The sequence below is a fragment of the Paracoccidioides lutzii genome (genome assembly GCF_000150705.2).
Source record: "Paracoccidioides lutzii Pb01 unplaced genomic scaffold supercont2.18, whole genome shotgun sequence".
In the NCBI taxonomy this organism is placed as follows: Eukaryota; Fungi; Ascomycota; class Eurotiomycetes; order Onygenales; family Ajellomycetaceae; genus Paracoccidioides; species Paracoccidioides lutzii.
In genome coordinates, this window is record NW_015440964.1 from 263,365 (window position 1) to 277,670 (window position 14,306).

Sequence of the window (14,306 nt, forward strand, 5' to 3'; positions counted from 1 at the left end):
TATATCTGCTTGTTTAGTCTCGAAAACCCAACCGTCGGATATTTTACGCCGGAGGGAAGTGATGTCACAGGCCGGAAGAGCACTTGGTGTGGTTGCGGTAGCCAAAGAAACAACTGGGGCGGGAAATGGTGCTCTATGTCGTGTTGCCACTTGATAAACATTCTATGGGTAGACAATATTGCTACATTGTCGTATCATTAATTCTCCCTGACGGGAAAAGAAGAGAAAGAGGACCAGAAACAGGATCCACAATGTGATCACTACACCTCTGCGGATGAGTAAGATAAAATTTAAGGTTAAGGTCTCTGTAAAAGAAACTAAGTGGTTCTCATCTATCGCGATGGACAGACAACTCCCGAGTCACCACCGGCAGGAGTGCAGAAATCCTGCAAATGCATGAAACCTAGTAAACATGAAAATTTCCGTTGAAGCTTAAACTTGGAAAACCGTAGCATAATCTGCGCATCATCATAATTCATGTTCTCTTAGGTTTCTTTCCATTTATTAGTTTCTTTCCCCTTCACATATTTAGCATATATTCCCACGCTCCATTTTGAAGATCGGCTCCTTGGAGCCTTTCGGGTATTCGGGTATTTGTCAAATGTCAAAACTTCCATCCCATAGAGTCCATGCCCCGTGGATTCCCTAAGGGAGGCGGACGAACAACTCCATTTTCGTCCACGGGAATCGGGTCCGCTTTTGATCCATCCTGCCGAAACCCATAATCTGCTTGGAGCTTTGCAACATTGCGGGCGTACATCTTGAATGGGGTATTGCGATCTCTGTACCAGGGCTGAGGGTCATCTGAATCCTGGCCGTTTCCTTGCTGCGTAGTAGTGCTATGGTACAATTTCCAGAGAGGGTCTCGAGGGGAGTCAGGCGGTGGACGGTAGAAGGGTTGTGAGCGTCGAGGCCGAAGTGGAGGCGTAATGATTTTGTCTCGGCTTCTAAGAATGCCCTCACTGTATTCTTTTGAGATATCACGATTTTGTAGTTTGTTGGTGATGCGGCGGTGACGGCGACTACCTTCAATGGTATATCCATGGAGGCTGGATTTAGAGGAGGAGCTTTCGAGGATATAGCTATCGTCGTCAGAGCTCGTCTCGAAAGACATGCTGCGGGCCTGCTCCGCAGCTACCAGCGCCACGGCCGTACGATGGGATCCGTCCACCGATTCAGCTATTTCATCTGACGTATTGACTTCATCGTCAGTGTCAATACCAGTACTTGCAAAATCAATTTCATTTGTGGAGTTGAAAAGAGGCCATGGTGCGTCTGTATCACCAAGTTCCACGCTGGCAGATTCGTGGGCTTCTAGTTCGTCACTTGATTCGGCAAGGTCTTCTGTCATCAAAACAATCTCGGGTTGGTGCAATAGTTCACCATGGTTTGATTCGGGAATGGTGGGTTCCCGCTCTTTTCTCTCCTCGTCCGACGACAATATTTTGGGATCTTCCGGGTCAAAGGCAGCTAGAGATCCTTGTTCATTTTCCAAGGGGATGAAATTGGAAAGCCGTCGACTGGAATTCCGCTTGGACGAGGCTTCGCTAGTAAAGTCCTCGCCATCTCGCTCCGCCAGGACAAACTCGAGATCGTGGGAAGTAAGAATGCGCTTGCGACATCGTAGTTTGCTGACTTCTTGTTGGAGGTAATTTTCGAACGAACCAAGACAGGAAGACTGGCTGAGATCGTTGTGCTGGAGGATATAACTCGGATATTGTACCACAAAATCGTCCCAGAGAAATGAACGTGTCAAAATATTTTGATCGCGCAGGCCCTGTAACATATGACATGCCTGCCTGAAATGATTAATGTTGCCGGCATAGTTAGAATATGCCTTTTTGAACCGATAATACACTGCCTCTGTTTTCGACCGTAATTCATCATTGTCAAAATAGGATTCGCGACACTCTAAAGCAACCGTTCGATCCTTTACTACCATTTCCTCCCCTGAAAAGGTGCTAGATGTGCATGTCTGTGACTTGAAAATCCTTGGTTGTTTAGGTGAATTGTTGTTCCATGGGGAGAGTTCACTTCTTTTTCGCTTTCCTATCATAACCGAGGTGGAGTTTATTTCCAGCTGAGATCCACGAACATCAATTGGACTAGAAACAGCAGCCCCAGATGCATGAACAATGATTGCTGGATCCATATATTCCGCCTGGGAGTTTTGCGTATATTCCTCTAAATCGGACATCAGTTGTTTTCCTGCCATCGGCTCTTCATCCTCATAATCCACAGGGTCACGTTCTAAAGGATTAGATACCTTCGTGGAAGTCGACGCGGAGGATTCAACGGGGCTTGGACTTCGTGCATGTTCTCTGCTTGCGGACGGAGAGGTCTCAGGATGAATATTTAGACGTTGGGTATCGTAAGTTGAAGGAATGAGCGGATCTGAGGACACTTTCTTATAATATTTTTGACTAAAGCACTGGCCATCAGCTTGGAGTGGCTCACTGTTAACTTCAATATCCCGTTCTCTCTCCTCGATATATGGAGATTGTTCAACCTCCATGAGAAAAGCTTCGTTGGATTGGGGCAATGAAAGCCAGGAGGCCGAGATCTCATCCTCCTCTTGATCTTCGTCAACTTGGCCTGTATTTCCTAAACCTTTGGGAGCTGCCGTTTCCATCTCAGAACTATCATCTTCGTCCTCTACGGGTGTGGCTGGATCGCAGACCCGTGGTTTCTGGGAATTAGGAGGTATTTCAGGTTGAGATGCTAGCGATTTCTCAATTTGACTAGCCACAGCTTCCGCATTGCTAGAAATAGCATCATCAGGGGAGGCTGACCGACGTAGGCGACTATCTCCAATGCTCGGTAATCTCTGAAGTGGACTACTATCTTGCGGTACAAGGTGAGAAGAGGAAGGTAGTGGTGTTGGATCCCATTCCGGATCCAGCATTTCGGTTGCTTGTGACGACTTCAGAATGTTAAACCCGCTATCTTCGTCCTCATTTATGGGCGGAGGAGCCGCGTCATCACTAATTTTCTCCATGGACAACCTGCGACGCTGCATCTCATTCCATTCTTGTAAGAGATATATCGGGACATGTGCCTGTGGGGGACGCTTTCCCGGTTCCGCAGGGACCCAAGACTCTTGTTGCTCTATAAGCTCTTCCTGGTCCTTGTGAATTGTAACATCCCGGCGTCGGATCCGCGCCATATGCCTCCATGGGTCATTTCGACGGGTCTGCACGCTTGTCTTTTGGTTATTGTCCAGCTCCGTGGAGATCTTAGTGGTTATCCGTGGTTCTTCTTGCGGTATATGCGAATCTGAACCGTTCAGTATTTGCTGGTGACCCTTTCGAACCATAAGATCGCTCCATTTCGGCGGCGGCATATCTTCACCCGCAGATATTTGAGTGCTGGCTACTTCTGCTTTATGATCATCATATACCACCTTATCCCTTTCAAGGCTTCGGGATATACTTGGGGATCTAGCGTCGGATGTGTATCTGTGAGTGCTCGAGGCCAAGCTGGGAGGTCGTGTTAATAGATCCACGCAAGCATCACTACTGCGGTCTAATTTCTCGTTACTTGAGGCCTCCTTCTCGGTTGACGGGATCAGCTGGGTCGCAAAACCTAACTGATCTATTTCCAAGTCTAGTTCGCTGGAGGGTGGCCTAGGAGGTTTTGTGTTCCTTCTAGGTGACTCCGTAGCTGAAGGGACCTTGTTATGGTTCCCTTGTCTTTTTTTCGGCATGAGAGCAGAAAGTAGTGATGTAGCATCCGTCTTAGGTGCAGAACCCACCCCAACAAGGGTGACTGCTTGGAGATTTTCGATCCGCCGACCGTTTGAAATCTGCGACTGAAACTGCTGTTGGGAAACTGGAGACACGCTTGCGGCACAAGATTGGGACCTCAGAGACGATGCTTCTGAATCTGAATCCAAACCACCGTCAACATCCATTTCATGCCCATCGCCATTCGGGGGAGCAACACCATTCTGTTGGCCTTTGTGCTGTCGGCAAAAGTCCCTGAGCAAACTAGATATCGTTGGTTGCCCCAATATGTCTACGGGGGTACCAAAAACACTAGCTCCCTCGCATCCCTCCACCTGAAAATCCAGAACATACAAGGCAATCTGAGGTGTCTGAGCTCTAACATAGCTGATAACAACCTCGAATTCAACAATCTTTAATATCGCTCCCTTTGTACCACTGTTAAGTGGTTTCCTTGCTTTAATTTGATATCTCTGCGTAGATTCTTTGGAGAAGATTCCCAAGATGGTGGTGAGAGAGTCGGATAAAGTACCCTGAATTGACTGTGAAGGTGGAGACCACTATAAAGGAAAAATGTTAGCCTGACTTAAAGCCAGAGCCGATTTATCTATGCGAATCGGAAAACGCACCTGAGCCACTTGCACAATTTTCCGATCCTTCACACGAACTCGAACTTTGTTATCATCTTCCACCAGTTGCAATGGGTTCCGCAATGGCAATTTGTCCGGCAGCGGCTGTCCCAGGCACAAACACAACGCAGCTTCAACAACCAGCACAATCCACGGTCTCAGGGTCTCCATGCTGGAGTTCTTGAGGGGTGGAGGGTCATAATCCTCAACACCTGCCCCTTCATAGCTTTGCAAAAGGGGTTGAAAACGCTCAAATTGGCCAAATAACGGTCCAACAACGCGCACTTTATAGAGGATTTAAATGTGCATTCACTCTTTGTGTTTGCGGCCGTTTCATCGCTTTAGGGTCGTTTGCGTTGGATATTCCCAATCCGGCTAGATCGTATTTCCCTGGAGATCTCCAGTCACGCGTTCTCACCGCCTTGGCAGAATTGTCTTAGTCAGCAAAATTTCCATGACTCAGCAACAGTTAGCCACGCTCATTGGCCTCAATTGTTCAACGTGAGCTTGGATTGTGACGTCCATCGATGATCGCCCTAATTAACGGGCTGTTGACTATGATAGAATCCCCCACCTCGAGTTTAGCACTGCACTTTTGCAGCCCCTCTGTGTCCTTCATATCGTTGCGACCCATCCGTTCTACTAGGGTCAGCGCTCTTTTCTCACTGTGGAAATCTAGCAGGATGAAATAACCCTCTTACCGTATTTTGGGGCCAACACTAGGAGCCATGTCTGGCGATATGATACTTGCCTAACCAGGCTGAAACGTCTTTATGATTGTTCATCCAGTAGGACTCAGATACTTGAAACGGACGTGTTAAGTATGGATATGGCTTCTCAGAAATCGCAGGGAAACTCAAGCCCCTCCGCGTCCTCAATATTCCTACCTCTTGGTCGACGATCGAGACGGGGTTCCCTTGCCTCTATTAGTTCACAGGCAGAAAGAGAACATAGAAATGAAGCCTTGGACCAGATACACAATGCTGCCTGTCAGTCAGATGAACTCACTGTGTTCTATGAACTTACCAGTCCGCCTACTACTTCATCAGCAACGGACAGCAAGAGCATAGTGGGAGAATTGCAAGGCGGCCTGAGCGGGCTTTACAGTCGCTTTCGAGCCTCAGTGGGCGGCGTTAAAGATATGGTTGGAGTTTCATCAAAATCATCAGAAACAACACCAGCAGAAACACCAGTGGTTAAAAGCCCTAACATCTCCTCGTTTCCCTCAAATGTACCGGGACATACCAGCGCAGGATCCAGCGATGTGCATCCCTCGCTTACCAACTCGGCTCATGCATCTAAATGTCAGTCTCCGGCTCTAGGGACTTTCCCTCCAATACAAGAAAGGACAACCAATCCCTCTATCGGGAGGTCGTCAAGGATTTCCTCCAAGGCTGGGAGTGTATCTTCCAAAGCATCTGGACACCCTGGTGGTCCGTTGAAGTCAGCGATTGCCCCTTTAACAAAAGCCACTTCAGGGATGGCAAGTCCCACAGTTACTGAAATCAATGTGAATGCCATGAAGGATATTCCATACCATAATAGGACCGGTTCAGGAAGCATCTCATCAAATATGCTACAGAATACCGATTCTGCAAGCTCGGAAAGACGGGATAGTTTCCAACCGACATCGATGAGCCAGTCACAGCAGGAGCTAGGACCTAGTCACCAGTCATATTCTCCTGTTTTGATGACATGGCATGCCCATAATGAATCATTTCGGGAAACCCGTTTGCCGGAGAACCCAGCCATGGAGCGTGCAGCGTCCCCGAAACTTCATTCTACAACTGCCGATCGAAATGGTCTTGCTGAACTCGATACATCATTCTCGAAATCTTCTTGGAGAGCCTCGATTGACGGAGCGCACGAGATACAGCCATCCCGTAGAGAAAGCCAACCGGGAAATTCCACCAAGTCCACCTCGAACGATCATTCCCCAACTCCAACCTCTATCACCACAAGCCTTTCCAAATTCTCAACAACAGATAGTTTGGCGAACGAAAGCAGAACACCGACGACTCTAGCGACTTCGTTAACCATGACGGACAAGGAACCGTCATCCGCGCACTCGTCGAAGACTCCCTTCAAGGATCGCCAGGCGAAAGCACCCCCCAAAGTTAATCAATCACGCTTACCTGGATTTGGACATTCACGGATGTCTTCCTCAGAGTCAAACGATCGCCAACGATCTGCGGCTATTCCTTCACATATTTCGTTCAGCACTGACTATGCCGATTCTGCTGCCCAGGCAAGAAGACGACCTCCCATCCAGTCACGACAAGAGGTGCCTCCTTTCCGAAGCAAGCTTCTCGGCAAGGAATTTTGGATGCGTGATGAGAATGCTAAGGACTGCTTCCATTGCGGAGAGCCGTTTTCTACTTTTCGAAGGAAACACCACTGTCGCACTTGTGGTCAGATTTTTGACGCAAAATGTACATCTCTAATACCAGGGACAGATTTTGGGCATTCTGGCTCGGTACGAGTATGTAGGCCTTGTGAAAGCAAGATTATGGCCTACCAGGACGATTCTTCGGACCTATCTGGAGATGACCTGAGCCCTATTGTGATTAATACTCGGAGCCCTGATGCAATCTCCAATGGGAATTTGTCTCGTTTGAGTGTAGATGACGATGCTTCTTCCGTCATGTCTCAATCGGTTGACCATGTGCTAAAAACCCCTACCATGGCAATTCCTGCCACTAGACGTACTGGCGATAGAAATAACCGTCGTTCTGCCATCCTGGAGTTCGATTCCGATCGGCAGCTTACGAGGCCTTCTTCCTCGAGATCACTGAAATCGTCAATCAATGGCAGACCACATTCTATTGGCCATAAGCGGCATCACTCGCGTCACCAATTCATTCGCAGCCTCAAGTCTTACCACGAAGACAGAGCTCCATTCCAGCGTCGCGCTGCAGAGGAGATGGGCAGGGAGTCTATTCTTCCAGCCTTTCACCGGGATAACATTATTGATCCGGATTTGGCCCAGTATTTGTCAGATGATGCTTCGAGTGGTGACGAACAATCAAATTTATTTGCTGTAGTTTCGGATGGAGGTCTCTCCAAGAGCGTTGGTGAGAGTGAGAAAGCATCTTTCAGCGGCCTTCTTGCAGCCGTAAGAAAGGGTCGTTCTCGTTTCGGTGACAAATCAGGAGTTCCAGGGTTGTATTCCACTCGTGATGGCGATGATACGAGCGTCAGCAGTTCCAGAGCACTTAATGTACCTCGTCCTACGCGGCGACGTAATTTGAGTGTTGCAAGTAGCATTCACCAACGCGTATCTCCGCGCACGCCAAAAGAGAGCCAGGCCATCCACTACTACCATGACCACACCTTACCATCGTTGTCAATGCAAGGTCTGCCAGCATCTGCAGGTTTCAAGATGACTAGAAGTTCATCAATGAGAGGCGCTGGTGCACCAGCTGTTGAACTCAACCGAGCCAGTTTAGACCATGTCCGCAAACTCCTCCGGCAGCTATTGAGAGATGCAAGTATCCCTCATTCTAACTCTTGGGAAACTGCTTTGTTGCCAATCCTTCTTAAAGCCACTGATGATGTAGAGCCAGACGTCCAGCAGGGTGACGCCATGGACATACGTCACTATGTGAAACTGAAAAAAATACCAGGTGGCCGCCCAGGTGATACAGCGTATGTTTCCGGCTTGGTTTTCACGAAGAATCTGGCGTTAAAGAGCATGCCTCGAAGTATTTCTCAGCCTAATATTCTCATTATCACCTTCCCTCTTGAATATGCACGCCAACAGCAGCATTTCATGAGTTTGGAACCTGTCATTCGTCAAGAGCGCGAATTTCTAGAAAATCTGGTCAATAGGATATCCTCCTTGAAACCTAACCTTCTTCTTGTGGAAAAGAATGTTTCCGGGCTCGCTCTTCAGTTACTAGAGAAAGCAAATATTGCTACTGCGTACAATGTTAAACCATCGGTAATTGAAGCTGTCTCGAGATGCACACGGACCAGAATTATCACCTCTATGGACAGACTAGCCACCAGCCCATCACACCCTGGCCAATGTGGCAGTTTCGACCTCAGAACATACGTTCATAAAAATCGCAAAAAGACCTACATGTATATATCTGGGTGTCCGAAAGAGTTAGGATGCACAATCGCCCTTCGCGGTGCAGAAAATGATCTTCTCATAAAAATCAAGCGGATTACGGAATTCATGGTCTACGTTGTTTACAATTTGAAGCTAGAAACTTGCCTCATGAGGGACGAATTCGTGAAAATACCCTCTTTGTCTCCCGAAACACCATCCACGAAGACCAGTGCGCCCTTTAGCATCACTGAGAGCACCGGACAGCCTAGAGATGCGAGCACCACAGTGCATGACCAAAATTCCCAACACAACTCCCAGTCGGTTGTTACTGACGGTGCAAAACCCTACGATGGTCCTCCCACCTCTCATAGTCCTGTTTCTGTTATTGACACCGTTACGAATGCATCTAATCGGGAATTTGAGCAGACCAGCAGTGCCACCACCGTGCCTGCCTTTTATGAGGATATGGTTGAGAAGCACCAAACAAAAATTCTCTCTGCATCTCCTTTCGTGCAGTTCATGCCACCTTACCTTCTCATGCGCGCTAGAGAACTGGAGCGGCAGCTTGCATATCTCAAACGGCTTCGCGATCAAGATTTTTCAACAGAGCAGTTGAGTGATGACAAAACGAGATCCCAAAAATTTGTCCTCATTACTCCTGAAATGATTCACGAGTCTCTTTCTGGCGCTTCAGCCAAGGTTAAGGAAGTTCTCCATGCGGTTCACGATGCAGAATATGACAGAGCACTGCATAACTACCAAACGCAGAAGAGACAATGGGAAACATACATATCTGGAAACGGTAATTTGTTCGATCCTTACTGCCATCAAAACATTGTCGTACTTTATAGCCTTGTTTGCACGACAACTTCCGTTCCCTGTTCTGGTCCAGATATATTTGCTCTTGGATTTTACAATGAGCAAGAATCAGATAGATTATTCGAAGCTGATTTTACCCTTGGTCAATATGTTGAGGAACTTTGCCTCAGCGCTAATGAGGTATGTGAGGTGAATGGTTGTGAAGAAAGGATGTTTAGCCATCATCGACAGTACGTACATGGCGAAGCTCAAGTCACTGTTATTGTTCAGCCGTACCCATCCAAGCTTCGTGGGTTGCAGGATGTGATTTTAATGTGGAGCTGCTGCAAGATCTGTGGCAATGAGACACCAGCTATCCCAATGTCAGAGAGCACTTGGAGATATTCATTTGGGAAATACCTTGAATTGTCATTTTGGTGTGGTAACCTGCATGCGCGTGCTGGTCTCTGTCCTCACGACTTGCATCGCGATCACCTTCGTTATTTTGGCTTCAAAGATGTGGCTATTCGCATCCATTATGATCCCATCACGTTACTGGAAATCATTGTACCACGACCTCGCGTTACTTGGAAAGTCGATAAAGATCTCAGGCTTCGAAACGAAATATACAGCCAGGCGGAAAAACGCTTAAATCGGTTCATGTTATCCGTAAAATCCAGGTTGAAAAGTATTAATGTTGATAGTGTCATCCCGGAAATGGCAGAAGATTGCCGATATGAAATCGAGGCGCTCATGAAGCGGGCGAATGATGAGCACCTCTCCCTCATTAAGCTACATCAAGAACTCTACATGAACTCTCGATACTGGGAAATAATTCCTCTGAATAGAGTGATTCACGCTATGCAAGAGAAAGTCGTGGAATGGGATGCGACATTTGCAGAGTTTGAACGGAATTTCTTCCCTTCAGAAAAGGATATCCGGCGACTAGCAACGTTACAATTGAAGCGAATATTTCTTGATAAGGATGTTTCTGTCACTTCCTTCACAGCGACTGACGAAACCGCTGCAACAACCCCTGTTGAGGCAGTTGAAGCAGATGCGGCAGCAGTTCCTTCGACAGCGGAAAACCCCAAATTGGCGAGAAGGATGACACTGTCTCCCCAAGAGGCTAAGAGTGTCCTCGTTTCAGTGGTGGAAGAGCATTCGGGTAAAATCAACAGAGGTAATGAAAGTCCTGAGCAGTTACCTTCCCCGGCACAGCTCAATGTCAACGAAAATGAACACGTCACGTTCCATGAGAAAGCAATGGCTTCTGGACAGGATGTTCAGCATTTAGACTTGGCTATGCCGTCCAGCGTTGATGATCCAAACCATCCTACCCCCATACTCGAACCCGCCTCTCAACCTCTACCTAGTAACAAATCCGAGGGCACAACCGCCTGTGGCACGGCACCATCAGACAGTCATGATGGCGATAAGAACACGACTCCGGCTCTGCAGTCACCAGATGCTTCAAATGAAGTCCAGGTTATCACTGAAGACCAAGGACGTGGTGATGATAGCCCCGACCATACCATTCTGCACCACCCCCAAAATCCCCGACCTTCTGGTATCCCAAGGCCATCGGAGAAATCGTCTCGAAAGCCTCCAACTGGAAAATCTCCACCCTTACTAAGAGCAGATTCACACCCAGTCCACATACCAGACAACAGTGCGAATGGGGAGGCAATGCAACTCGTGCAGAGAGCGGCAACTGGCGGTTTCAACCTTAGGAGGACCGATAGGCAAGCTGACTCAATTAATGTATCAAAGGCCAAAGTTGGTGAAAAGAAGCTTTCGGAACGCCTTGGCTTGTCATCCTTGAAGCCGAGTAAATTGGCTTCGGATCATCAATCTCTAATACCGCGTTCAGTACAAGGAAAAAGCTCACGGGTTTCGAATTTAGCAAAGCACTTTGAACAACTGAGCCGTGAATTTGAAAAGGAGCGTATGAGAGAGCGTCAACAACGCGCGTCGCAAAGAAAGCAGTCTCGTGCGTATCCCATGGCTTCTTCAAATCCAATTGTAGAAGTTTACAGGAACGTGAGAGATGCGGTTGAGGAACGGGACCCATCGGATGAGGATTTTCTTTCAAATCTGCCCTCTTCTGCTACTTCAAAGGAATCAACCACATTGGCGTCTGAAATTGAAAAGCTTGCTAAGCCAGAAGATGCCGAAGAAGAAGATCCCAAAGAACAACCCCAAGATACGTCCATAAAATCAGATGAAACTGTGGTACAGGCCAGCCAAGTCCAATCAGAGGCTGAGGGTGAAGGCGAAGGCAAATGTGAGGATGAACACAGTGACGCAGAAAGAAGTCTTCTGGACGAGCTTCAGATTGTTGACTCAGCCAAAGAAGCAAACAAGATGCTGCCTGAGGACCTTGATTTAAAAGAGCTACCAAAGTACGAACGGACATCCCTTCTCAAAGTGTTAACGAACTTCTGGGCCGAACGCTCTGCCAGTGGATGGGCTCCTCTCGAATACCCATTGAGTGATTCCGACCATCTTTTCGCAGATTGTAACATAATTGTTCGAGAGGACGAACCCAGCTCCCTAATTGCATTTGCTCTGGACTCCGAGGACTACAAGGCTAAACTCTGGAGCATCCAAGAACATGACCTGGCGGAAGATAAGCGCTCTGATGAACGTCATCCGCCCGAAGTCGAGCAATCACTTCTCAGGGAAACGGGAACTCATCTCAAATACCAGTTCCAAGAAGGCCAGGCTAAGATGCTTTGCAAAGTTTTCTATGCTGAGCAATTTGATGCACTCCGACGAAAGTGCGGTGTTTCAGAGCGGATAGTCGAGTCGCTGTCGCGTTGTATGAAATGGGATTCTCGTGGCGGAAAAACCAAGTCTCTTTTTCTGAAAACTCTAGACGACCGCTTTATCCTCAAGTCACTCTCAACCATCGAGACCCAGGCTTTTTTGAAATTTGCGCCAGCGTACTTCCAAATCATGTCCGAAGCCCTGTTTCACGAACTCCCTTCCGCCATCGCAAAGATGTTTGGCTTTTACCAAGTAATTATCAAAAACCCTGTCACCGGGGTGGAATTCAACTGGTTCCTTCTTCTCATGGAGAACCTGTTCTACGACCGGAACCCAACACGTATATTCGACCTGAAGGGATCAATGCGCAATCGTAAAGTCCAAAGCACGGGCGAGCGCAATGAAGTACTCCTCGACGAAAACATGGTGGAGTTCATATACGAGAGTCCCCTGTTTACTCGAGAACACTCTAAGAAACTTCTAAGCCAGAGCGTATGGAATGACACTTTATTCCTCGCCCGCCAGAACGTCATGGACTACTCCCTTATGATTGCAATTGATGACGCCCGCCAGGAACTCGTTGTTGGCATCATTGACTGCATTCGTACGTATACTTGGGACAAGAAGCTGGAGTCATGGATTAAGGATCGAGGATTTGCCGGGGGCGGCAAAAATAGACCGACCGTCACTAGTCCGAAGGAGTATAAGAGTCGTTTCCGGGAGGCTATGGCCAGATATGTGCTACATGCTCCAAAGTGAGTATTCACTATCCAATACAACTAATTACATGGGACTAGGAGGTGCTGCCATTGAAGATAACTAACGAGGACAAAAATTAGTTCATGGCACCAATGCCAAGTGATGAAATTGGATCGACAGAGTCTTAGACTCAAGAGCCGTGAGCGAGACTTCAAAACTAACAAGGAGGAAAATGTCGGCCTGGGAGGAGTTGTTTCTTAATCGAATTTAAACTATGGGGTACTTCATTTCCTCGCTCGCATTGCAAAAATTTTTCGATATTTTTGTGAACTACATATATTTACATGCTACAGTTCTTTATGTACCCCGCTCCTATATCATGAAGGATTACCCGTGGTGCTTACGACTATTAACGAACCATGCGATGAGCTAGATAAGTCGAAAGTATACCCCAAAAACTAGCTATCGTGTATTATAAAAATAAAGCCTTCGGTTGATCCCCAAAGAGCAGCACAAAAATCGGTTAAAGGAAAAAGAAACAAGATAGATACGCTATGACGGCCCAGACACATTGCACCACACTACCTCTACCCCCACGTATCTATGACCATGTTTTTCATGATTCTTTTGTGCTTTATTGGTGGCGTTAAATACGGAAGACTGAATTGAGCTTAGTGACTTTATTTAAAATGTGCCTGCAATCATCTAACTGTCACTGATTTTTGAAGTATGTTTTAGAGTATGTTAAATATAACTAGTTCAAGTGAAAACACACAGTAAAACAGTTTACATCGTATTGAATTTTGAGAGTTTGCTCATTCAAAATGCCAATCTCATATAACAACTAAACTTCTATTTTAAATTAAAGACTTCTTTTAGTCATTCAAGCTTTATGTCAAAATCAAATATCAACCATATAAGCTACTTCAAAGCTGTATGATACAACTCTATTTTATAATGTAGATTAACAATGCAGCATACATCAATTCTTTCTTAAAAAATTAAATAGTCTTAATAAGAAAAAATCTATTAGTCAATAAATTCTAACTATGACTAGATAAAGACAGTAACCTATTTTAAATTAAAACAAAATAAAAAATGATTTATATTCTTCTTATCAACTGAGACTCTAACTCTTCTTCAACTAAAGTCAGAATTAAGTATGAAATTTTGTGAACAGTCCCAAAAAACTAAAATTCAAGTCCTTATAAAAGAACAATCATCAGCAGACACTGCGAGATTATTTATGAATGATTTAAGCTTGTGTAAAACACTACTGAAAAGTATAAATTTTTATCTGATGATATTGACAACTTTGAACAATTCTTCATAATATGAGGAAGGCAGGGGGAATGGAAATTCGAGGATAGACAGATAAAAGAGTATCACCCAAGCATGAAATCGTTTTTTTTTTTGTTTTTAACTTATTTTTAGAATAGAAGAGGAAAAAAAAAAAACATTTATGGAAGCACATACATACATCCGCCATTATCCTCATTACAAAACCAGCTCCTCGAGAAGCAAAAAGCACCCTTTCTAAAATGCGGGGAAAATAACACAGATTAGGCTTCTTTTCACTGAAGCCTAGTAGCAGCCCGATTGTACTTTTCGACAAATCCCTTTCCT

General features: G+C 46.2%; 2 protein-coding genes across 2 annotated transcripts; one reads left to right on the forward strand and one right to left on the reverse strand.

Moving 5' to 3' along the window:
* Positions 1–604: 604 nt before the first annotated feature.
* PAAG_06378 (hypothetical protein) lies at positions 605–4,525 on the reverse strand (the record flags this gene model as incomplete). The annotated part of the gene is made up of 2 exons (XM_002791593.1): positions 605–4,285; positions 4,355–4,525. The coding sequence occupies 2 exons, from the start codon at positions 4,523–4,525 to the stop codon at positions 605–607; spliced, it is 3,852 nt and encodes a 1,283-aa protein (XP_002791639.1).
* A 658-nt stretch (positions 4,526–5,183) lies between these two features.
* PAAG_06379 (phosphatidylinositol-4-phosphate 5-kinase fab1) lies at positions 5,184–12,941 on the forward strand (the record flags this gene model as incomplete). Its single annotated transcript, XM_015845875.1, has 2 exons — positions 5,184–12,736; positions 12,821–12,941. The coding sequence occupies 2 exons, from the start codon at positions 5,184–5,186 to the stop codon at positions 12,939–12,941; spliced, it is 7,674 nt and encodes a 2,557-aa protein (XP_015700101.1).
* Between the last annotated feature and the right edge of the window lie 1,365 nt (positions 12,942–14,306).